Source organism: Eptesicus fuscus, chromosome 21 (genome assembly GCF_027574615.1).
Source record: "Eptesicus fuscus isolate TK198812 chromosome 21, DD_ASM_mEF_20220401, whole genome shotgun sequence".
Lineage (NCBI taxonomy): Eukaryota > Metazoa > Chordata > Mammalia > Chiroptera > Vespertilionidae > Eptesicus > Eptesicus fuscus.
Window position 1 is genome coordinate 43224930 of NC_072493.1, and position 23452 is coordinate 43248381.

Below are 23452 nucleotides of genomic sequence, written 5' to 3' on the forward strand. Positions count from 1 at the left end.
CTATTGGGGTTACTTTAGTTCTGTAACTCAGCAGCCTAGTGATCTGGCTCCAGGACAACATAGTGTTTGTGAAACAGATAAAGGGGCCTCTGAGAAGCCCAGGACAGGACCGCAGGGCCTCTTCTTCCTCCTGGTCTTCTTCATCAAGCAGAGTAGATGGGGAATGAAGAGCCCAGGTGAGAACTTGTGCCAATTTCCTTGGTGTAAATGCTCCCACCAACCTCCAGGTGATTGAACAACCGGCTGACGGGATTCCTGGATTTTACCAGCGCCCATGAGCAGCTTGAGCATACCACTGCTTTGGAATTCTTTTTGATGCAAAGGACCCACTCATACTAGCTTAGGATGAGAGGGAATTTTCTGGAAGGCTACAGAAAATTCCATGTTAGGGAAGACAGGACAAGACACACACCCGATGCCCCAGGTCCTGGGAACCTGCATGCAGGTGCTTTTGTGAGCCACCTGATCTCTCAGGACTTGTATCTGCCTATCTGCTTCACTCAAATCTTGGTAGCCATGTGGCTTTAGGAAAGCTGCTTGGCTGCTCTGAGCCTGGTTCCTTATCCGTAAAAAGGGCCAGTAGTTACAATCTGTTGGGTTGACAGGATGTGTGTAATGAGTGCTAGCTGTTAGTTAAGGGTTGATCTTGGCCTTGAAGCAGATGAGAAAGGACACCTGTCAGTGTGTCACTAGGGCTGCGCCAAGGAGATTACCCGTCCCAGGATCTGGCTGTTTGGACAGGAGAGACACAGGAATGCGAGCGTTGGAGGAAAGTCCCTGGAAGGCTCTAGTTCCCATCTGTGGCTTGACCACTCCCTCCCAGATTCCATGGGCTGCCTCAGTGTCCTTCCTGTTAGTTCTGATGCTTTAATCAGCCAAAGCCAAGTGCAGCAGGCCAATGTAGACCACCAGACCACCAGCAATACTCAGCACCACATCCCCAGGAGGAACAAAAGTCTGATTGGCCAGCCTGGGTCAGGTGTTCACTTCTGGGCCAATCATATCAGACCAGGGGCTGAACCATAGAGGGTCTGTAAGCAGAGGAGAGGCAGGCTCAGCTCTGGTTGAAAGACACTGGCCAGTGTTGCTCAGTGGTTGAGCGTCAACCTATGAACCAGGAGGTCACATTTTGATTCCTGGCCAGGGCACATGCTCATGTTGCCAGTTCGATCCCCAGTGGGGGGCATGCAGGAGGCAGCCGATCAATGATTCTCATCATTGGTGTGTCTATCTCTCCCTCTCCCTTCCTAAAATAATAACGATGGATAAAGCTCAGGACACTCTGGGGGCCCAGAGAAGGCACCCTACACAGCTTAAGAGTGTGTGTGTGTGTGTGTGTGTGTGTGTGGGTGTGTGAGAGAGAGAGAGGGGGAAGGGGAGAGAGAGCAGGGAGAGGGGGGCAGAAGATGGCGAGGAACTTCCCAAGAAAGTGCCGTATTCATTGAGGTGTTTTTTTCCAGCTTTATTGAGGTATGATGGACAGATAAAATAGTATATATTTCAGTTGTACAACATGCTTTTTTAAGGTATGCAAAATGATTGATTATACATAGATAATGAAGTGGTTGCCACAGTCAGGTTATTAACACACCTACCTTTGTGCGTGAGCTGTTCAAGTGTGTTTCCACAATTCAGAATATCATTAACTGTAGCCACCACGCTGTGCGTTACATCCCAAAGCTCCCTCGTCTTCGAAACGGAAGTATATATTCTTTGACCAACATCTCCCCACTGCCCCCACGCCTGCAACCCCTGGCCACCACCTTTCTGCTCTTCGGTGTTATGAGTTTGATTTAGATTCTGCAAAGGAGATCAAACAGTATGTGTCTTTCTCCGGTTCGTTCACCCAGCATAGTGTCCTCCAGGTTCATTCGTGGCATTGCAAATGGCAGTCTTTTCTTTTCGTGGCTGAATAGTATTCCATTTTTTAAAATATATTTTTTTATTGATTTCAGAGAGGAAGGGGGAGAGAGAGAGAGAAAACATCAATGATGAGAGAGAATAATTGATTGGCTGCCTCCTGCACGCCCCCCACTGGCGATTGAGACAGAAACCTGGGCATGTGCCCTGACCAGGAATTGAGCCTTGACCTCCTGGTTCATAGGTCAACGCTCAACCACTGAACCACGCCAGTGGGGCTAGCTTTCCATTATTTATTTTTATACATATATTTCACATCTTTTTTTGTTCAATTAGCAATCATCGCACCTCAGATAAACCTCTGGCTGCGATGCTGCCACGGTGGAAAGCTTATATTTCACGTCTTTATCCATTCATTTGTCCATGGACACTTAGGTTGTCTCCATGTCTCTTGTGAATACTGCTGCCAATGAACGTGGGCGTACAGGTATCCCTAAGACACTAACTTCCTTTCCTTTGGATATGTACCCCAAAGTAGAATCAATGGATCATGTGGGGGTTCTATTTTTAATTTTCTGAGGAACCGCCATACTGTTTTTCGAGGTGTCTGCACCAACTCACATTCCCACCAGCAGTGCCCGAGGTTCCCTTGCTCCGCGTCCTCGCCAACACGCACCTCTTGTTCTTGATAGTGGCCATTCTGACAGGTGCCAGGTGACTCGTGGTTGGACCTGCACCTCCCTGATGCCTACTGATTGCCTCGAGCCTGGAAGTACGATGAAGATCTGATCAGGCCAGAAAAGTGGCCAAGGAGCATTTGACATCTTGCTTCTTAGCAATTGTCATCCGTTTAGGCTCAAATAAGTTCCTATAAAATTTCAAAGAATGCCCTGGCCGGTTCAGTTGGTTGAGCGTTGTCCCATGCACCAAAGGGTTGCCAGTTCGATTCCCAGTCAAGGCATATACCCAGGTTTTGGGTTCGATCCCAATCTATGTTTCTCTCCCTCTCCCTTCCTCTCTCTCTAGAATCAATAAAAACATTTTTTTTAAAAAAAATAAAGGAAACCACACTCTAAAAAAAAAACCCTTGCCCTGGCTGGGCAGCTCAGTTAGTTAGAGCGTCGTCCCATATGCTAAGATTCTGGCTTCGATTTCCGGTCAGGGCACATATAAGAATCGACCAATGAATATATAAATTTCTCTCTCTCTCTCTCTCTCTCTCTCTCTCTTCTCTCTCACTCTCTCTCAAATCAATAAATTAAGCCCAGCCAGCATGGCTCAGTGGTTGAGCGTCCACTTAATGAACCAGGAGGTCAAGGTTCGATTCCCAGTCAGGGCACATGCCCAGGTTTCTGGCTCGATCCCCAGTGTGGGGCAAGCAGGAAGCAGTCAGTCGATCAATTATTCTCTTTCATCATTGATGTTTCTATCTCTCCCTTTCTGAAGTCAGTAAAAATATTTTTAAATAAATTAGTTAATTAAAAAATTGTTTTAATATATATCTTTATATTGATTTTAGAGAGGGAGAGACATAGAAACATCAATGACGAGAATCATTGATCAGCTGCTTCCTGCACGCCCCACACTGGGGACCGAGCTGGCAACCCAGGCATGAGCCCTTGACTGGAATCAAACCCCGGACCCTTCAATCCGAAGGCCAATGCCCTATCCACTGAGCCAAACCGGCTACGGCTTTATTTTATTTTATTTATTTATTTATTTTAGAGAGTCGGAGGGAAGGAGAGAAACATCAGTTTGTTGTTCCACTTATCTATGCATTCATTGGTTGATTCCTGTATACGCCCTGACCGGGCATCGAACCTGCAACCTTGTTATATTGGGACGATGCTCTCCAGCTACCAGGCCAGGGCCAGGATCTGAAACTGGAGAATGGATGGGTCTGGGCTGCCTGTCACTACTTGAGCCAGTTAAGCAGAGACAGAGTTGAATCATGTGGAGATTAGCAGGTCATCCACAAAAATCTGCTCTACGCACCCCCACCGCCCCATAAGCCAGCTGCTTATATTGGGTAGAAGGACAAAGATCGCCCGGAGAAGTAGGAATTCCAGGTATGAGGAAGTACGCAAGGTACAATGGCTGCAGGTTACGGGCAATGTGGGCCGGGGGTCGCAAAGCGTGGGTGCCTCCAGGTGGTTACCGTCCAGGACTCCATAGTTTCGGCACCACAGCTGCTAATCTTTCCATGAAGACGGACGGTGCTTGGAGGAGGAGAATGGACCGCATTCTGAGGTTAACTGCCAGGTATATGTGGGGCAGGGGAGGGTGGTCCCACTCCCAGCCAGGTCCGAAGATGCTTTCTTTAACCAGAACAATCACAGCTAACATAGCATGATTTTTCTTTTCTTTTTCCCCCAATATATTTTATTGATTTTTTACAGAGAGGAAGGGAGAGGGATGGAGAGTTAGAAACATCCATCAGCTGCCTCCTGCACGCCCCCTACTGGGGATGTGCCCTAAACCAAGGTACATGCCCTTGACCGGAATTGAACCTGGGACCCTTCAGTCCATAGATCGACGCTCTATCCACTGAGCCAAACCGGCCAGGGCACATGATTTTTCTTACAACTATAGCTAGTCCCCGCTGTTCTATTTCCGCCCCTAACAGGTCCATTGGTTCTTGTTCATTTATTTAACAAATATCGATTGAGCACCTGCTCTGATTCAAACAGACCTACCCACCGTGGCCCTGGAGCGACGTCCCCATGGGGGCACCTGGCAAAGAGGATGAGTGCAGGGTGTGACGGGGGATAAGTGACGGGGCAAGAGCAGAGCAGGGTTACAATGTGGGGAATGTGGTGGGGAGGGCTTTGCCTGCGTGTGAGCAAAGGCCTGAGTGAGATGGGGTCTGAGCCATGTGGGTATCTGAGGGGAGGGTGTTCAGGCTGAGGGATCTGCCCGTGCAAAGGCCCTGGGGCAGGGGTGTGCCTGTCCCAGGCATAGGGACGCCTCCAAGGCCGAGAGGGGATCGGGCTAGATCTTGCAGGTCTTGTGGGCCACAGTTTGGACCTGGTCTTTTCGTTTGAGTGGCAGGAAGCAACTCTGGTACCTATGGGGAACAGATGGCGGGAGCGGGGAGAGGACAGGGCAGGTGCGGTGAGGGCCAAGGCCAGGAGAGAAGGCCACACTGGTATTCAGGGGGAGATGGTAGCAGACCTCGGGTGTTGGCAGCTGGGGTGCTGAGAAGTGATTGCAGGGTCTCCGGAGACATTTTGACAGCCAGCCAACAAATGTGCTGGGACTGGACTGTGGGCAGTGTGAAAGGCTAAGTTCACAAGTCCGTGCCAAGGCTTTGAGCCTCAGCATCTGTGGGCGGGCGGGGGGGGGGGGGGGAGTCCAAGGAGAAAATGAAGAGCTCAGAGTGGCCTCCTCGCCCTGTGTGCATTGCTTCTGCTAGGACCGGGTTCCAGCCCCAGCTCCTCATTCAGTCTTCCCTGCCTGTGAGAATGGACCCACCACAGCCTTCCCGGGCCAGGCACCCTCCGGGGCTGCCACCAGGTGGCGCCCCTGGCCTCAGACAGATCCACCCCAACTCACTGTCCCCCTCCAAAATTTTCTTTCACTTTCGATCTCTGGCTGTCACCCGGCCTGGCCCCTTCCACATGCAGCTGGGGCATGACTGGTGCTGGAGGAGAAATGGGCTCTGGGTCCCCGAGGGGCAGGGCGGGGTGCCCTGCTGGGGCTGAGGGAGGAGGAGTGGGGGTCGGGTTCCTGGGCCCCTGCCTGGGGAGGGTTCCGAGGATCGACTGACGGGGTTCTTAGAAGGGGAGATGCGGAGTTTTCACCGTAACTGGGGCACATGCAGGAAACCCGTGGGAGAAGGAGGCGGAAACTTGGCCACATCAAGGGGCAGGGAGGTGAAGGGGCGGGTGAGGAAAGAGCTGGGGTGTGTCAGCCCCAAACCTGCTCTTCTGTCCTTTCCAAGATCTGGCCACAGGCATGAGGGGCCTCCGGCGGAGATGATAGTGTTGGCACCAGCCTGGAGCCCAACTGTGCGTATACCTGGCAAGGCGGGGGACAGGGCAGTGTCATGATGGGCAGATAGGTGAGGAGATGCAGAGAAGTGAAGGGAGATGGGCAGGGGTGGAGGGAGATGGGCAGGGGTAGAGGGCGATGGACAGGGGTGGAGGGAGATGGGCAGGGGTGGAGGGCGATGCAGAGAAGTGCAAGGAGATGGACAGGGGTGGAGGGAGATGGACAGGGGTGGAGGGAGATGGACAGAGGTGGAGGGAGATGGACAGGGGTGGAGGGAGTTGGACGGGTGGAGGGAGATGCAGCGAGGTGGAGGGAAATGGACAGGGGTGGAGGGAGATGGACAGGGGTGGAGGGCGATGGACAGAGCTGGAGGGAGATGGACAGGGGTGGAGGCAGATGGACAGGGGTGGAGGGAGTTGGACAGGGGTGGAGGGAGTTGGACAGGGGTGGAGGGAGATGGACAGGGGTGGAGGGAGTTGGACAGGGGTGGAGGGCGATGGGCAGGGGTGGAGGGAGTTGGACAGGGGTGGAGGGAGATGGACAGGGGTGGAGGGAGATGGACAGGGGTGGAGGGCGATGGGCAGGGGTGGAGGGAGATGGGCAGGGGTGGAGGGAGTTGGGCAGGGGTGGAGGGAGATGGACAGGGGTGGAGGGAGTTGGACGGGTGGAGGGAGATGGACAGGGGTGGAGGGAGTTGGACGGGTGGAGGGAGATGGACAGGGGTGGAGGGAGTTGGACAGGGGTGGAGGGCGATGGGCAGGGGTGGAGGGAGATGGGCAGGGGTGGAGGGAGTTGGACAGGGGTGGAGGGAGATGGACAGGGGGGGAGGGAGTTGGACGAGTGGAGGGAGATGCAGCGAGGTGGAGGGAAATGGACAGGGGTGGAGGGAGATGGACAGGGGTGGAGGGCGATGGACAGAGAAACAGAGGGAGGTGGGTAAAAATGGGGCAGAGGGAACCCAGAAGAAAGGAGAAGTGGGAGAGATGAGCAGATAAGCTCAGAGGGGTGGACAGAGAAGAGAAGATTCTGGGCAGAGCGAGAGAGACCTATCGCTGGGCCAAGCTGGGGGCAAAAGAGACTAAACACTGAGCGGTATGGGACAGCAGCAGAAAGAAAACCGGGGACAGAGGGTCAGAGGTGGGCAGACCTGAGGCAGATGGAGAAGGGGCGGAACCGAATGGACTGAGCTGGGAAAGGAGGAAGGGGCAGAGCCCGGGAGGGGTGCGGAGCCAACAGGGCCCCCTCCCCACAGACCTCCCTGCTGCTGCTGCTGCTGCTGCTGAGCCCCGGCCTCTGTGGGACCCCAGACTGCTCCTTCCGCCACAGCCCCATCTCCTCCACCTTCGCGGACAAGATCCGCAAGCTGGTGAGCGCCCTCCCAGCCTCTGCTGCTGTCGCCGAGTCTGAGCCCCCCTGGCTGGGCCTCGGTCTTTGCGGCTCCCTGTCCCCCTCTCCCAGGGTCCTCTCCATAGTTCTGCCTCCTCCTGTCTTCAGCCCAGCTGAACCCATTTTCTCCCGCAGTCTGACTACCTGCTTCAAGATTACCCAGTCACGGTCGCCTCCAACCTGCAGGACGTGAGTCACAGATGGGAGGGGCCGGGATGGAGGTGGGAGAGCGACTCGATGCACCATCAGGGGACGGGGCTGGTTTGCCGTCCCTCAGACCCGGGAGTCCAGGCGCCCAGCCCCTCCTCCCTCAGCCCCTCCTCCCTCAGACACCGCCCCCGCTGCCCCTCTGCCCAGGGGGCCCCAGAGCTTGGCTGTCTCCCCAGGACAAGCTCTGCGGGGCCTTCTGGCGCCTCGTGCTGGCCCAGCGCTGGATGGAACAGCTCAAGACTGTGGCGGGGTCCCAGATGGAAAAGCTGCTGGAGGCTGTCAACATCGAGATACACTTTGTCACCTTATGTGCCCTCCAGGTCAGCCCTGAACTTGGGGTACAAGTGAGGGAGCGAGCTGCCTTCCTAGGGAATGGGAAACGCAGCTCAGCTCGGCCTGACTGGAGATTTCTTTTGTTCGGAGCAACTCAAGGGAGTGGAGCCGGGTGCTGGGGACTGCACCCCTCTGAGCCCCGAGGAGGGCGCGGGAGCTGGGCCCAGGGCATGAGCTGGGCTTCTTTCTCAGGCCCCGCTGCAGGGCGTTGCTAAGGGGTTCTCTCCCCTAGCAACCAGGAGAAGGAGGGCACCTAAATGCCCTCTGGACTAGACCTCCCTGGGCCCTGTTGCTGGGCGTTGCTAAGGATGCTTCCCCCTAGCAACCAGGGAGAGCAGCGGCCCAAACCCTCCCTCTGAGACCCGGGCCTCGCTGGGCCCGGTTGCCGGCCGGGTTGCTGGGGCTGCCGGGTGTTGCTGGGCAGGGAAGGCGCTGGGCCCGAGTCGCAGGGGGTGATTCGCTGGTGACGTCTCCCTCCCCTGCCCCCAGCCCCTCCCTAGCTGTCTTCGCTTCGTCCAGACCAACATCTCCCACCTCCTGCAGGACACCTCCGAGCAGCTGGTGGCCTTGAAGCCCTGGATCACCCGCCGGAATTTCTCTGGGTGCCTGGAGCTGCAGTGTCAGCCGGGTAAAGGCTCCCAGCCCTCCCAGCCCCTCCGCCCGCCCCCACCCTCAGAGCCCGCCTCCCTCTGCACCGCCGCTCGCACCCCAGCTGCTCCCCTGGGCTGCACGACTTTGGGCCTGTTCCTCCACGTTCATTCCCCTCTCTGGGCCTCAGTTTACCCATCTCTGAGAAGGGACGGCAATCCCTGCCTGTTTCTCTAAGGCAGCCCCATGCCATAGAAATACAGTGTGTGGAGAGCTGCTTGTTTAAGTGCATACTTTCTAGTAGCCGTTTTTTAAAAGTTAAGAAGAAGAAGAAAAAAGCCCTGGCCCTGGCCGGTTTGGCTCAGTGGGTGGAGCTATGGAGCAACAGCCCAAAGACTGAAGGGTCCCGGGTTCAACTCCAGACAAGGGCATGTACCTTGGCTTCAGGAGGCAACCAAGCAATGTGTCTCTCTCACATCGATGTTTCTCTCTCCCTGTCTCTCCCCCTCCCTTCCACTCTCTCTAAAAATCAATGGAAAAACACTCTCGGGTGAGGATTAACAACAACAAAGCCCTGGCCCCTGTGACTCAGTAGGTTGGGCGTCGTCTCAGGCACTGAGAGGTCACAGATTTGATTCCTGGTCAGGGGTCAGGGCACACACCCGGGTTGTGGTGCTGGATCCCCCATAATGGGTGTGCAGGAAGCAGCCGATCAATGTTTCTCTCTCCCATTGATGTTTCTCTCTCTCTCTCTCTTCCTCTCAAATCAATTTTTAAAATATTTTTAAGTTAAAAAAGGTAAATTCACTCTTATTCAGGATATTTATATTCTGTCAACCTTATCATGGTTTTATTCAGTCTTTCCGTCCTTGTAAACTTTGTCTACTAGATCTGTCCAGTTCTGAGAGGGTTATTTTGTTTGTTTGTTTATTTTCTTTTTGAGAGGGATATTTTTTTAAATTCTCACTCTAGGTTGATTTTTCGCAATTCTTCCCCAAATTTCCAATCTTTCTCACTCACATTGAGCTTTGTTTGTCATTTGTATTTACATTTATGATTACTCAATTGCTCAACCAGGGTGTTTTTTTCTTCTTCTTCTACTTCTTTTTCCCTTTGTTTTTGGTAATCCTCACCCGAGGATCTTTTTCCATTGATTTTAGAGAGAGTGGAAGGGAGGGGGAAGGAGAGGAACAGATCGGCTGCCTCCCCCGCGCCCTCTACTGGGGATCAAGCCCACAGTCCAGGCATGTGCCCTGACCAGGGAAATTCTTTTTGTTGTTCATCTTCACCGAGGATACTTTTCCATTGATTTTTAGAGAGTGGAAGGGAGGGGGAGAGACAGAGATAGAAACATCGGTGTGTGAGAGACACATCTGTCAGTTGCCTCCCCACACGCGCCCTGACCAAGGCCAGGGATTGAGCCTGCAACCGAGGTACGTGCCCTTGACTAGAATCCAACCCGTGACCCTTCAGTCCACAGGCAATGCTCTCTCCACTGAGTCAAACCTGCTAGGGTGCAAATTCATTTTTTTTATAAGGAAAAACTGTTACTTAATAGAATGCAACCTATGGCTTACAACATTTTTAAAAATGTTTTTATTGATTTTAGAGAGAGAGGAAGAAAGAGAGCGATAGAAACTTCAATAAAGAAAAACATCAACATCGATGGGCTGCCTCCTGAACACCCCCTACTGGGGATCAGCCTGCAACCCGGGCATGCACCCTGACTGGAATCGAACTGGTGACCTCTTGGTGCATGGGTCAATGCTCAACCACTGAGCCATTCCAGCCGGGCTGTAAATTATATATATATTTGTAATCCTCACCTGAAGATATATTTCCATTGATTTTTTAGAGAGAATGGAAGAGAGAGGGAAAGACAGAAAGAAACATCCATGTGAGAGAGACACATCAACTGGTTGCCTCCTGCACAAGCCCCGACCAGGCCCCGGGCCGGGGAGGAGCCTGCAACCGAGGTACATGCCCTTGACCGGAATCAAACCCGGGACCCTTCAGTCCACAGGTCGATGCTCTACCCACTGAGCCAACCGGCCAGGGCTATAAATTATATTTTTATAATGTTACTTTGTGAGCACTAGGTAGAAGGTTCTAGGAATAAATAAGACAGATAAGAGTCCTTGCAGCCACCGGGCGATCGGGGCAAGAGGAGGAAGAAACAAATCCACTCAGAAGCACCAGAAGCATTTGCTCAGTTCTAGAACATGCGTCCTTCCTGGGTGCCAGACACTGTCCCAAGCCTTTCTCGTGCACTCATTCAATTTTTGTGAGAACCTTAGGACGTAGGTATAACGATTACCCATTTATAGATGAGGAGACGGGCACAGAGAGGCCAGTAGCCCACCCGAGGTCGCACAGCAGCACCGGGGAGGCCTTTCCTGGCCTGACCCTTCTCCTTGGTCACTCGGGCTCCTCTCCCCTCAGACTCCTCCACTCTGCTGCCCTCGGTGAGTCCCCTGGGCTTGGCGGCCACAGCCCTGCCAGCCCCACAGGCTTCTTGGCTGTTCCTGCTGCTGCTGCCTGCGGCCCTTGCACTGCTGACCGCTGCCTGGTGCCTGGGCTGGCGAAGGAGGCGGCGGAGGAGGCCCTGCCCTGGGGAGCAGGTGAGCCAGCAGGGTGGGCAGAGGGGCTGGGGAGGGCTGAGGGGGGTCTGGAGGCCCAGTTGCCCTGCTGTGGTTGACCCTGTGGGGGCCAACGTGGCCCCGCCTCCAGGCCCCAGGAGCACTGGCTCATCTGGGTGAGTCTTCACCAAACAGGCCCCTGGCCTTTGTGTGTGTGGAGGGCGGGAGCTGTGGAGGCGGGTCAGGTTGGATGCAGGAAGGCCATAAGGAAGGGGTCCTCAAACTTTTTAAACGGGGGGCCAGTTCACTGTCCCTCAGACCGTTGGAGGGCCGGACTATAGTTTAAAAAAAAACTATGAACAAATTCCTACGCACACTGCACATATCTTATTTTGAAGTAAAAAACCAAAACGGCAAAAACACCCGCATGTGGCCGCGGGCCATAGTTTGAGGACGCCTGCCATAAGGGGACAGACTGGAAGAGAGAGGCTGGAGGCCAAGGAGGAGGCTGGGGAGGGTCCAGCGAGAAAGGACAAGGGCTGAGCCAGGCTGGGACCAGGGGGTGGAGAAAAGGCCGGGGCAGAGGCAGGGAGCAGGCTGGAGACTGACAGGCTTGGGGGTGGCACAGGCAACCAGGGTCTGGCCCAGGGACTGGGTGGGCAGTGGGAGCCTGGGGAAAGGGGGAGATTAGCGACAGACAGTGAGCTCAGCGGGACCTGTGGGAGAAATGGGGATGCATTTGGAGCGTGGCTGCCTGGAGCGTAGGAGGCGGGGGCTTTGCAAAGCCCTGCAGGTGTGAAAAAGCTCAGGGTGTCCCAGGGACTTTGGCTAGCCTGGGCAGGTGTGGGTGGGGCTTGGAAAATGCCACAGGAAAATCCAGGCCTCACATGCCTGGCAAGGAAGCTGAGACTTCCTGCCCAGGGCAGCAGCGAGCTCTGGAAGTGTGTGATGGAGCAAAGCACCTGGGAACGGGTGTGGGGCAAGAGGTCGGGGGATCAGGAGAGAGGAAAGAGGGAGGCTCCCGTGGGTTCCAGACAGGCCCAGAGGGATCTAACTAGAACCGTGTCTCGGTAATCACGTGCACATCTAGTGCCTCAGTGACATGGGCCTTGTGCCGAGGTTTCCCACAAATTCACTCCCTTAATTGAGAAGCTGGTGCATTATCCCCGTTTCACAGAGGCTGAAACGAAGGCACAGAGAGGTCCATCATTGGCCAGAAGTCACACAGCTCATGAGTGGCAGAGTCAAGATTTGACTCTGGCTTCTGTGCCTTTCACTCTTTTGCCTCAGTTTCCTTATCTGGACAAATCACTAAGAATAGCCCTACCATAGAGTTGTCCAGAGGTAAAGAGTGACACATGCAGAGCCCAATAGAAACAGATCACAAGCCACACAGGGTTTTAAATTTTCCAAAAGGCATATTCAAAAAAAAGAAACGGGTTACTTTAAATATTTTATTCCACCCTGTGTGTCCAAAATGTTCTTTCCACATGTAATCAATAGTTTACAAAACGACTAATGGTATGTTTTACATCCTTTTTTCATGCCAAGTCTTCCAGTGTGTATGCTCCCTTCACAGCCCATCTCCATGCAGACTCCGTGTTTCCATGGGAAATCCTCCATCCGGCCTTAGGTTTCATGGAAGGTGCAGCAGCAAAAGTAGATCCACTTGCTCACGCGGTTGGAAACACAGTTTCCCAACAAGTGGATCGAGGATCAGTTTCTAAGTTTAATGGTTTTCATTTCAGCATTTGTTTCAGAACAGTTCTTCCTTCCAGTTCTGAGAAGTTTTCTGTCTGGTTTGTCCCCGTCCACGTGTTTTCACTCTCCCATTAACCACACTGTTAAGATCGAAGTAGGTAAAAATGTAAAACTCAGGTGCGCGGACCCCACTGGGGACGGGCGGTGCCGAGGGCGCAGGCGCGGGGCACCCAGCGGCGCGGAGGCCCCGGGCAGCGAGGCCCGAACTCGGGGCGCCGTGGGCGGGAGCCGGCCGCTCCGAAGTCTGCGCCGGCGCCGAGCGTGCCGCTGCCCTGTGCTCCCCCCGATCCTCACGGCCCAGAGGCAGACCCGTGTGCCCTCCCGTTTTACAGCGGACGCCGAGGCCCAGAGCGAGGAGTCACCCGCCCGCGGACACAGAGCCGGCGCTCGGAGGAAGTCCGCCGGAGCCCGGGCCCTGCCTCGGCGGCACTGCCCCCGCCACTGTGTCCCCGGGACGGAGGCCACGCCAGCTCCCGGCGCCGGCCCCCGCCCCGCCTGCCCGCCTCTGTACACAGCCCTCGTCCCCAGGAACTTGTACATAAATCATCCTTTTCTACCAGCTCTGCTCAGGCCTGTCTGTTGGTGGGTCGATTTGGGTGGGCGTGTTGGGTTTTCAGAGAATGCGGTTGTTCATCCAATGCCTGTTTTCCGAGGCTTCCTGGGGCCCAGGGACAATGCACGGCTATGCTGGGCCCCCCACCCGCCAGAGTCAGAGCCAGGCCAGCCCTCAGGGGCTCCCGGGTCAGCGGGGGAGACGTGGGACACGGGCAGCCTCAGTACAGGGTGCGAGGCGCTCCGATGGGAGTAGCAGTGGGAACCCGTAGGAGGCACCTGACGCAGCCGGCGGGCCACCACGTGCCCGACAGCCTACTGTCGCTTGAGGGGGTAACCGCGCTTCCCCACTGCGTCGGGCAGTGGGCGCGAGGGAGATCAACAGTCCCTCAAAAACATGGCGGCCGGGGCCGGACAGCCCGCCCGAGCAGAGCCCCCTCCCGCCCCACGTGACCTCTCGCCCCGCACAATCATGGCCGCCGAGGTCCTTTTGGGAACCATCCCCGGATTGGACGCTCAGAAGACGGCCCGCCTTCTCATGGGACCTCAACACGCACGCGCACGACAGTGGCCAATGAGACGACAGAAAGCTGCTCGCGTAGGCCGTGTGGCGTCATTTCCTCCGCCCCTGTTGCAAGGGATAAGAAACCCTGCGCCAAGGCTTCCTCCTTTCCCAGGCGGCTGCCGAAGATGGCGGAGGGGCAGGTGCGGGCTCCGCGCGAGCCGGGGCGGCGAGGGGCCGGGTGGGGTCCAGGCTGGAACGGGGTCGCATCCTCTTTCCCTTCGTACGTGTGTAGTGAAACTTCAGCTCGACAACTGAGCAAAACCAAGAGCAGAAGGGCTGAGGAGGCCCTGTAAGGGGAAATAGGAGATACTGGGACTGTCTTTGTGCCCAGGGCTGGGTGAGGGCGGCATCGTTCCTCTCCGAGGGGCGACGGTGGAGACTTTGAGCCCAGGAAGAGCCATTTTTAAAGCTGCTTTGTTTACCTTGATCTGGGCTGGTACTTGGGGGAATGGGACCCGTGTGTTTGTAGCGACCGGGAAGCACGTGGGAGGCGGCTGAGAAGCCAAGGATTGACCAAAATGGAGGGCCCTTTCATTCCTCCCAAACGGCCTTGCTCTGCTCTCCCGTGGGAGCGCCAGTCAGGCTTCCCCTGCATCTCGGGGTGTTTTGGCACGAAATCTTTTAACAGTGGGTCCAAAGAGCTCTTGCTTGCGGGGCTTTCAGGAACAAATGGTGTGTTTTCCCCCTTTGCTTTTGGGTTTGATGGGTGCTTTGAAGTGCTGCTGCTATTAAAGCAGAAGACGGTGATTAAATGCTCCACAGCCCTGCCACGTCCTTTGTCCTTAAGCACTTGGCCTTCAGTGAAGGCAGCAGCAGCTCAGCTCTGAATGCCCTGGCTCCTTGTGTAACGTGAAGGAGGGGTGGATCCTTGTGTATTTCATGCAACGGGTCTGTAGGTACGGGAGCGAGACAAGTGGGAGTCCCCTGAGCGTGTCCCCGCATTTGCTGTGTGCCTGGCCAGTTGCATCGTATTTTCTGTAACTGAGATCACAATGTTTCTGAGGCAGATATTGTTATCCTCATCTTCCAGGTGAGGAGGTGGAAGCATGGAGAGCTGCAGATCTTTGCCCAAAGTCACATTGTCAGGAAGTCTGGCTTTAGATTCTGTACCTTTCTGCCTTCCAACAATCAGCACGTATATAACCAGCACTCCATAGAGTGGGGACTTTTACCCTTGATGAAGAAGCTGTAATCTGGGCATAAAAATCCCTGCCCTTCGAGCAGCCGAGATGTGAGAGGAGTTCTTACCCCGCTCATTGAAATCAGGAGTCAACCATTTGCTATTTTGGCCTCGTCTGTAAAGTGAGCCTTGGGTCTTAGTTCCTAGGTCTGGTGCCTGGATAGGAGGCACCCTGGGGGATAAGGTGTAAGAAACCATTAACAATGGTTGTTTGGGGTGGGAATCGGAAAGTTCTGGGTGACTAAACCCTCATCTATCTTCAGCAGGTCCTGGTGCTAGATGGCCGAGGCCATCTCCTGGGCCGCCTGGCGGCCATCGTGGCCAAGCAGGTACTGCTGGGTAAGTCTGCCCTGCGCCCACAGCCCTCCCAGACAGGAGCCCAGACTGGCGGTCCGTGATGAGGAGCAATCACCATCTTTCGTTTGAGTCTCACGACCATGAGATCAACCCCATGCACCGCTCTGAGACCTGCCAGCCACTCCTCCCCTGGGATTGGGGGCTCCAGGGTTAATTTTCTTTCTGTCGGGCAAATTCATAAATTCATTAAAGCATGAATGTAGCTCTGTGTTCCCCTGCTGGGCCCGTTGCTTTCTTGCCCTGGTCATGACCTGGGAGGATCGTTGGTTCCTCGGCAGTAACTGGGCAGGGGGTGGCTTCTTGGCCTGAGCGCCCATGCCCCCCCCAATCCCCCGTGTGTGCCTCACTTTCCTTCTCTCTAGGCCGCAAGGTGGTGGTTGTGCGCTGTGAGGGCATCAACATTTCTGGCAATTTCTACAGAAACAAGTGTAAGTTATGGCAGGGGGGAAGGACTAGAGCGGGTTGACGGGAGGTGCTCAGACTCCATAGACTCTGAAAGCGCGCCCCCCCCCCCCCCAGTCTGAGCTCCAGAATAGGCCCTGGCTGTGGGTGGGAAGAAGCTGGGGCCTCCCTGGGGCCTGCACAGCCTCACGCTCCCCCTCTCCTCAGTGAAGTACCTGGCCTTCCTCCGCAAACGCATGAACACCAACCCGTCCCGCGGCCCTTACCACTTCCGAGCCCCCAGCCGCATCTTCTGGCGGACGGTGCGAGGTGAGCTGGGCCTGAGGACCGCACGTGGGGACGGGGTGGGTGGCCCGTGATGAGGACTTCTCCCACTCAAGTTCGAGTTTCCCAACCATGAGATGACTCCACATGCACTACCATCTGAGGCCACCCGTCTGCCTGCCTGGCGACGGGGTCTTTGTGAGCCCCTCTGAGCCGAGCTGCTGTCCCTCTGCCCGCAGGCATGCTGCCCCACAAGACCAAGCGAGGCCAGGCCGCCTTGGACCGCCTCAAGGTGTTTGACGGGATCCCACCGCCCTATGACAAGGTAAGCGAGACCAAGCCCGTCCCAGCATCCACGAGTCTGGCGGTGTCCGTGATGATCCACGATTACCTACATTGTTTGATCCTCATGAGAACAGCACTGGCTGAGACGCCTGCCCCCAGCCAGCCTCCCTCCCTGTCTGTCCCTCACTCCAGGTCCCTAAGCCCCTCTCCTTCTCCAACAGAAAAAGCGAATGGTGGTTCCCGCTGCCCTCAAGGTTGTGCGTCTGAAGCCTACCCGGAAGGTGAGTTCCAGGTTACGTGGAGCAGACTGACGTGGGGGGCTGAACTTGGGGTCCCCAGGACTGGCAGATGATGTTTTTTTCTCACGATGGTCTGCGGATGCCACCGGGCACTGCCGAAAATGCCAATGGCTTAGCTGATGCCAGGAGGAGCAGGGAGCCCCTTACACAGGGGTTGGGTGTGTTTTCTGACTTAAGCTTGGATCCTTTGAGAGGTCTTCAGCCCCTCTCGTGGCTACCCTCTCCCCAGTCTAGGCTCCCATTTATTTACAACTTCATTTCCCCCACCCCAGTTTGCCTACCTTGGGCGCCTGGCTCATGAGGTTGGCTGGAAGTACCAGGCCGTCACAGCCACGCTGGAGGAGAAGAGGAAGGAGAAGGCCAAGATCCACTACCGCAAGAAAAAGCAGCTCATGGTGAGTGCGGGGCACCACGCCCGGGCAGTGGGACCTGGGTCCCTGGGAAGGGGTGGTCACAGGCAGCAGCCACTGACCACAGCCTGTTCTAACCCCACAGAGGCTACGGAAACAGGCCGAGAAGAACGTGGAGAAGAAAATTGACAAATTCACAGAGGTCCTCAAGACCCATGGACTCCTGGTCTGAGCCCAATAAAATTGACTGTTATTCCTCATGCTTGGCCTGGCCTGCCCTTCCTCCATCGCCGCCCTAGGATGTGGGGAACCCCAGGGGCTGTTCCGGGGCCACAGGCACCTTACCTTGGGCCTTAGAAGGCTGGGGACACAGAAGGGGCCTTAGTCACTGCTGTTTAAAGAAAGGCCTTTTAAAAGTTTTACATGCCCCTGTCAGTTGGGCATACTTTGCCTGTGACCTACTCAGAGTTTTAGGAAATCAGCAGCTGGAACAGCTAGTTCCCTTTCAGCATTTATAAGCTGGAAAACTCTTTAAACTTCCCACATGATACTAGACTGTAGCTGTTAGGATGTAGCAAATGCTCGGGGGCAGGATGGACCTGGTATTGTACAGAGGGATTTACAGATGCACAGACAGGACGGCAGCCACAGAGTCTCCGGCATCGCACTTGCACGTTCCTGTACCTTGTGATCAGAAAATGAATAAATTATTTTTAAAGAAATTTGGCGTCTTTGCCGTTTCTGTCTGCAACGGAGGCCAGGCCCTTGGGGGGTGTCCACAGATAATGGGTAAGTTCATAACCTGTCCTGCATGGCAGAATTGACCTTTGTAGAGATTTGCCTGCCAACAATTCACTCAAACCATCGTTGCCTCTGGTGCCCCAATTGACAAAGCTGTCCACACTCCAGCTGCAAGGTGTGGGACTGCCCCCGTTTTAAAGCCACCCCCCTTTGTGGGACGAGGGCTATTGGGAGAAATGGGCAAGAAACTGCATGTGGCAATTAGGGGTGTTTAAGACGGAAGTGGACATGTTGGATCTGCCTGGGTGAGTCCCTGAAAGGAGGGTAGATTGACAGGTGGGAGCCCTCAGGTCACCTTGGATCACCTCCATCAGGCCTGTCTCCCTTTCACTGATGAGATTTAGGAGTCACCTGATCCAGTGCCAAACCCAGAATTCACACAAAGCCCTCGGGTTGGACAAAGGGAAATCCGGAAAAGAAGCTGAATTCATGCAGCCCCTGGGCTTGGTGTGCGATCTTTGGAAATAATTTCCTAATTCAGTTCAGCATTCAAATGCCTGAACGTACAAAGGGAGCTAGTTGAGGATAGTTCACAGGCAGATCACAGCTTGCACCCCCTGCCATTCTATCTGGGTCATCTTTCCAAAATGTCCAAGATACGGAGGGCTTAGGTTTTCTCAATCCACCCTCCTTGGTTCCTGGGATCTGCCTCCAAAAGCAACTGAAGACACGAAGCTTAATTCTAAAATCTGACAAAACTGCGTGTTAGAGCAGCACAATCACACCGAAATCACGATCCATTAAAAACACTTCCCAGCCCTGACTGGTTTGGCTCAGTGGATAGAGCCTCGGCCTGCGGACTCAAAGGTCCCAGGTTCGATTCCGGTCAAGGGCACGTACCTTGGTTATGGGTACATCCCCGGTGGGGGGTGTGGGAGGCGGCTGATCGATGTTTCTCTCTCATTGATGTTTCTGGCTCTCCATCCCTCTCCCTTCCTCTCTGTAAAAAAATCAATAAAATATTTTAAAAAAAACAAAAACACTTTCCACTTCAGAAGACACCGATAAGATGACAAGCCACAGAAAGTACTTGCAAATCTCTTTGAAGGACTTGCATGCCTATTATGTATATTTAAAAACCTCTTAAAATGCAATAAGGAGACAAACCAAATGAAAATTAGGCAAAGCTTTGAATAGACATTTCACCAAAGAAGACATATACAAACGGCCAATAAGCCCCTGAGAAGATACAACATTCAACGTTAGAGAATGAAAATAAAATCTGGGTGGACAGACAATCCTCATGTAGCACAAAGGCAAGGAATCAAAACTCCAGTTCCACCACCAAAGCAAGTGGGCATACCTGTCCAGTCCGCGGGAGTGCCATAAGGGAGGGCCTTTGTGTGTGTGTGTGTTTAATGATTTCAGAGAGAAACATCAACGCCTCCTGCATACCCTCCACCAGGGACTGAGCCCACAACCCTGGCATGTGCCCTTGACCGGAATCGCACCCGGGACCCTTCAGTCCACAGGCCAGCGCTCTATCCACTGAGCAAACCGGCTAGGGCAGGAGGGTCTTGTTTTAATAGGCATTTCTGTGCTCAGTGGGGACGGCTCCAGATCTAGTAGTAGTCGCATTTTTGTTACGAAATGCTGGGAAACTGTCTGTGAAATCTGACAGCGTTGGCTGAAGATTATTATTGGACACCAAGGCTGCTTATAATGCAGGTGAAAAAATCAACCCGGCCATAAAATAGGTAAGTGAAATACAAATGAAAAGGGGGGTGGGGGGGAGTCAGTGAATTGCAGGAAGGAAAGAGTTAAAAGTCAGCCGGGAAAAGAAGGCAGGGAGACCGCGGCGGGAGAGAAGGTGTTTGGTGAGACTGAAGGCTGTTTCCTATTGCGGGTTCTGCTCTGAGCGCTGAAGAGCCAAGGACCTAAACGCCTCAAGGGGCCCCCGCCCTTCCAGGGCGAAGCAGTATTTCTTCTCTTTGCTTTTCCCTTATCATCAAGATCTCCCCAACCACTCTGAACAATTTGCAAAATACTGAGCATTTGAAAAACCAGAGAGGAAATCACACCTAATCGCACCACCTGGAGACGTAAACCGCTGGGCACGCGCTTTGCTTTAGGTTTTTTCTAAGTAACGTTTACCCAGGTTAACACGCATTGTTGGTAACAACGGTGGGCCCTGCCTTTAAAAAAAACTATCATCGTCGGTACTTTCCAAGTCGTTCAAAAATTCCAGGAACTACCTCTTCCTACAAAGAAAAATTATAGGTAATACAGGAGTTCTAAAACCGAAAGACCCCGTTAACGCTATCCCCGAAAGGACAACCACCACAAATAAAAATTCGTCATTGAAAATTCACAAAGCTATCACGTGTAAAATAAATTTAAATAACTAAACTTTCAACTGTCATTGTAAGTTTATAAGCATTAATATTTCATATATCCTGTACTGCCCAACGTGGTGGAGGTTGGCACCGTGTAACTTTAAATCTAATGAAATTAAGTTAAAAGTGCAGGTCCTCCGTGGCTATGGTGTTGGAAAGCGCAGACATTTCCATGATCGCAGAAAGTTCTAGTGAACCGCGCCGTCACAGACAGAAAATCAGGAGAAGGGTCTGGGGATGAACCGGGACACGAGAACAACTTTCACTGGAAAAGCGCAGGAGCAGCCCCCGCCCCTCACAGAGTTGGCGGCGCCGCGCAAGGTGCTAATACTTCACGATCTCCCTCCCCACAGAAAGATGGCAGCCACCTTGTCCCGCTCCGGCCCTGTACGGACACAGCCACGCGGCCCCCAGTGCCCACGTGATCTTACGGCGCGCAGAAACCTGACCGCCTCCCTGTAACTCTCGCGATACCATAGGAAGGCTCAAGGCTGGCCACGCCTTCCTAATGTGAACTGGCGCGTCCAGACAATTGATGGCTGAACTATCGCGAGAAAGCGCCCACCCGCCTCTCTGCCCTCCGCCATCATGGCGGCGTCGGTGCAGTCTCCCAATCACCGGCTTGCTTAGCGTCGTCGGTCAATCAGAGGTGCGCCCAAGGCACCGCCCCAAATCGTGCTACCGGGTTCCCTACTCGTCACTTCCTCTCCAGCCCCTGCGCAGTCGATAAGGAAACCCGGACGCCGCAGTGGCTTTCTTTTTTTCAAGCGGCCGCGAAGATGGCGGACATTCAGGTGCGAGCTCGCGGCCGACGCCGCGGCGGCGGGGCCTTCCCGGGCCTCAGGGGCGTGTCCGGGAGAGCGGGACCCTGCGCCCCAGTTGGGGAGTTAATTCCGGGCGCCCTCGATTTCGCGGCGGTTAATACGGGCAGAGGGCGCGTGTCTGCGATATCTGGATTAGCGCCTCCTCCATCCCGGGGGCTCCGCACTTGGGAGTCGTGTACATTAGATAAAAAGTGGATCCTGGGTGGGTGTCTTTGTGTCTTGGACAGTAATTCTTGCTGAAATGTGTCCGAGGTGCGATTCTGTCTCCGGGTTCTAAGGAGTGGGAAGTGTCTGAGCGTAAACGCTGAAGTAACCCCGGGTTAGATTTCCATCTGAATCAGAGGGACATGTGGGGTCAGAGTGTTTCCGGAGGCAATTCTGGGGCAGGAGACCTTGTGGGGTGGGGTCTGGGGGTTCCGGGAAGGTCTCCAGCCCGGCTGCGGCCCCCTCCGGGCTCACCAGCTCCCTCGTCCCTGCAGACGGAGCGAGCCTACCAAAAGCAGCCCACCATCTTCCAAAACAAGAAGAGGGTCCTGCTTGGAGAAACCGGCAAAGAGAAGCTACCTCGATACTACAAGAACATCGGCCTGGGGTTCAAGACGCCCAAGGAGGTACGGACCCTGGGAAGAAAGAAGGGGACCCGTCTCCGCACATGTGCCAGGCTCAGCTGCCCTGCCCACTTCCGCGTGTCTCCCCCGAGGGCTGCTGGGAATTGTAGTTTGTCTCTGAGGCCACACCCCGCTCTTCTTTCCAGGAACGACCTACTCAAGCCTTACTTTAAACAAAAATTTATTGTTGAGAGTATTACAGACACACCCCTCCTTTCTCCCCGCCGCGCCCCTCCCCCCCCCCCCATCGCCAAGCCTTATTTCTTTTCCTTATCCCTCCAGGCCATTGAGGGCACCTACATTGACAAGAAATGCCCCTTTACCGGTAATGTCTCCATCCGAGGGCGCATCTTGTCTGGTGAGTGCGGCGGTCGGGGGGGCTTGGGTCCAGATTTCTGGGTCTGAGGGAGGAGGGGCTGGGGGCACTCCCAGGCCCTGGGCCCTGGCAGGTGATGTCTGTTTTCACGATGGTCTTCAGATGCCTGTGACAGGCTCTGCTGAGAAAGCCAATTGGCAGGACTGATGCCAGAACCAAGGTTTCTTAACGCTGCTCGGCAGCTCCCAGCATGCCCTGGGCTGCCCGAGGCTCCCTTTCCCAAGGAGCCTGACCCACAACCTCCCCTCCCCCAGGCGTGGTGACCAAGATGAAGATGCAGAGGACCATTGTCATCCGCCGAGACTACCTCCACTACATCCGGAAGTACAACCGCTTCGAGAAGCGCCACAAGAACATGTCAGTGCACCTGTCCCCCTGCTTCAGGTGAGCACTGTGGGCAGCCACCCTGCCCGGCGGAGAGGAGGGGGTGGGCTGCCCTCAGGTCTGGGTGACATCGGACACCCTAGGTGCCTGTGGAGGCAGGAAGCTGAGGGCCGGGGGAGTGGGGAGGCGGCTGCAAGTGCGCCTCCAGTTCTCTTAAAAGTGGAGGTGTGTTTGGAGCATCTTCTGTGCAGTGGTGAGCCTGTACAGAATCAGTAATGACAAGGGGGCGGCTGGAACTGGAAACTGAAGCTTGGCTGGTCTCGGCCTGGTGACCATGAAGGAGGCCCTCGAGGGGCAGCCTCACGCCCCCTGTCCCCCATGTAACATACACGCTGCCCCCCTCCACAGAGATGTCCAAATCGGCGACATCGTCACCGTGGGTGAGTGCCGGCCCCTGAGCAAGACTGTGCGCTTCAATGTGCTCAAGGTCACCAAGGCCGCCGGCACCAAGAAGCAGTTCCAGAAGTTCTGAGCTGGCTACCTGCCCCACCCCAACCAAATAAAGTTATTTTCTCAGTCACAGCCCGGCTCCGGGTGTTTGTGGCCTCACCAGAGGGAGGTATGTCCCTGGGGACTGAGCAGGTTGATGAGAAGGATGGGGTGTTTTTTTACCCTCTGGAGCGAGGGTGGGAATGGGGACCACATCCCGCCTCCTGTCCTGTCTCTGGGTAGAGACGGCCTGCACTTCCCCGGCTCCTTTGGTCCTGGTCACCTTCTACCTGTCATTGAACTGCTGTCTCACCCCTCTCCCCCCTCTTTCCCCTACCCCCCCTCCACCCCGTCCCTGGGGAGGAAGTGAGGGAGGGCGGAGGCTCCTGGGTTCTTGGGCCCTTTCTGGCCTCCTTGGGGAGAGGGATGAAGAAGCACCCGCACTCTGGGCCTTGACCTCAACCTGGCCTTCCTCTTCTGACAGCTGCGTGGGGGATCGAGGCAGGGGCTCCTTCCTGTGAGTCCCCCTCCCCAAGTGGGCGCCATGTCCCTTTGCAGATGAGCAAGCTCCTCTGAGGGGCAGGTTCTTTGCTTGGCGTCCCAGTGCCTGAGTTCTAGGTCTCAGATTCTGGAAACTTCCTTTGCCTGAAAATCCAAGTAAGGACATTGGTTTTGAGGGCAAGTTGCATAGCAAGGCCAGGCTGGAGGGCAACTCAGCAGCGCAGGGCCA

At 54.9% G+C, this 23452-nt stretch overlaps 3 protein-coding genes and 5 non-coding genes across 12 annotated transcripts; all 8 read left to right on the forward strand.

The window, feature by feature from the left end:
- The first annotated feature begins 32 nt into the window (after positions 1-32).
- On the forward strand, positions 33-13269 carry FLT3LG (fms related receptor tyrosine kinase 3 ligand). Of its 4 annotated transcripts, none has more exons than XM_054711027.1 (8): positions 33-176; positions 5804-5870; positions 7106-7219; positions 7375-7428; positions 7626-7769; positions 8326-8410; positions 10813-10991; positions 13043-13269. In XM_054711027.1, the coding sequence occupies exons 1-8, from the start codon at positions 157-159 to the stop codon at positions 13250-13252; spliced, it is 873 nt and encodes a 290-aa protein (XP_054567002.1). In that variant the 5' UTR covers positions 33-156; the 3' UTR covers positions 13253-13269. The 4 variants fall into 4 exon arrangements, with proteins under 4 accessions (XP_054567002.1, XP_054566998.1, XP_054566999.1 ...); XM_054711023.1 differs by having other exon boundaries at positions 8272-8410; positions 12501-13124; XM_054711024.1 differs by lacking the exon at positions 33-176 and adding an exon at positions 5449-5500 and having other exon boundaries at positions 8272-8410; positions 12501-13124.
- A 604-nt stretch (positions 13270-13873) lies between these two features.
- RPL13A (ribosomal protein L13a) lies at positions 13874-17224 on the forward strand. Of its 2 annotated transcripts, none has more exons than XM_008154356.3 (8): positions 13874-13967; positions 15274-15346; positions 15727-15792; positions 15974-16075; positions 16270-16355; positions 16537-16596; positions 16887-17009; positions 17110-17224. In XM_008154356.3, the coding sequence occupies exons 1-8, from the start codon at positions 13953-13955 to the stop codon at positions 17194-17196; spliced, it is 612 nt and encodes a 203-aa protein (XP_008152578.1). In that variant the 5' UTR covers positions 13874-13952; the 3' UTR covers positions 17197-17224. The 2 variants fall into 2 exon arrangements, with proteins under 2 accessions (XP_008152578.1, XP_008152577.1); XM_008154355.3 differs by having other exon boundaries at positions 13875-13967; positions 15271-15346.
- On the forward strand, positions 15395-15478 carry LOC114227379 (small nucleolar RNA Z195/SNORD33/SNORD32 family). The gene has a single exon (XR_003613423.2). It is a non-coding gene; the product is annotated as a small nucleolar RNA Z195/SNORD33/SNORD32 family (small nucleolar RNA).
- LOC114227378 (small nucleolar RNA Z195/SNORD33/SNORD32 family) lies at positions 16115-16199 on the forward strand. Its single transcript, XR_003613422.1, has one exon. It is a non-coding gene; the product is annotated as a small nucleolar RNA Z195/SNORD33/SNORD32 family (small nucleolar RNA).
- Positions 16396-16466, forward strand: LOC114227380 (small nucleolar RNA SNORD34). The gene has a single exon (XR_003613424.1). It is a non-coding gene; the product is annotated as a small nucleolar RNA SNORD34 (small nucleolar RNA).
- On the forward strand, positions 16659-16743 carry LOC114227381 (small nucleolar RNA SNORD35). The gene has a single exon (XR_003613425.2). It is a non-coding gene; the product is annotated as a small nucleolar RNA SNORD35 (small nucleolar RNA).
- A 3560-nt stretch (positions 17225-20784) lies between the features above and the next one.
- On the forward strand, positions 20785-22815 carry RPS11 (ribosomal protein S11). Its single transcript, XM_008154354.3, has 5 exons — positions 20785-20895; positions 21405-21536; positions 21816-21891; positions 22164-22293; positions 22642-22815. The coding sequence occupies exons 1-5, from the start codon at positions 20881-20883 to the stop codon at positions 22763-22765; spliced, it is 477 nt and encodes a 158-aa protein (XP_008152576.1). The 5' UTR covers positions 20785-20880; the 3' UTR covers positions 22766-22815.
- LOC114227383 (small nucleolar RNA SNORD35) lies at positions 21978-22065 on the forward strand. The gene has a single exon (XR_003613426.2). It is a non-coding gene; the product is annotated as a small nucleolar RNA SNORD35 (small nucleolar RNA).
- Positions 22816-23452: the final 637 nt, after the last annotated feature.

Excerpts from the sequence above, each read along its gene's own strand:
- RPS11 (XM_008154354.3), top strand. Across the intron at positions 21,892-22,163 it reads CCGAGGGCGCATCTTGTCTG|GCGTGGTGACCAAGATGAAG; the intron begins GTGAGTGCGGCG and ends CCCCTCCCCCAG. Across the intron at positions 22,294-22,641 it reads CACCTGTCCCCCTGCTTCAG|AGATGTCCAAATCGGCGACA; the intron begins GTGAGCACTGTG and ends CCCCCTCCACAG.
- RPL13A (XM_008154355.3), top strand. Across the intron at positions 16,597-16,886 it reads GTCTGAAGCCTACCCGGAAG|TTTGCCTACCTTGGGCGCCT; the intron begins GTGAGTTCCAGG and ends CCCCCACCCCAG. Across the intron at positions 17,010-17,109 it reads GCAAGAAAAAGCAGCTCATG|AGGCTACGGAAACAGGCCGA; the intron begins GTGAGTGCGGGG and ends CTAACCCCACAG.
- FLT3LG (XM_054711023.1), top strand. The coding sequence starts at position 157 with ATGGGGAATGAAGAGCCCAG. Across the intron at positions 177-5,803 it reads ATGGGGAATGAAGAGCCCAG|ATCTGGCCACAGGCATGAGG; the intron begins GTGAGAACTTGT and ends GTCCTTTCCAAG. Across the intron at positions 10,992-12,500 it reads GGCCCTGCCCTGGGGAGCAG|TCTTCCAGTGTGTATGCTCC; the intron begins GTGAGCCAGCAG and ends TTTCATGCCAAG.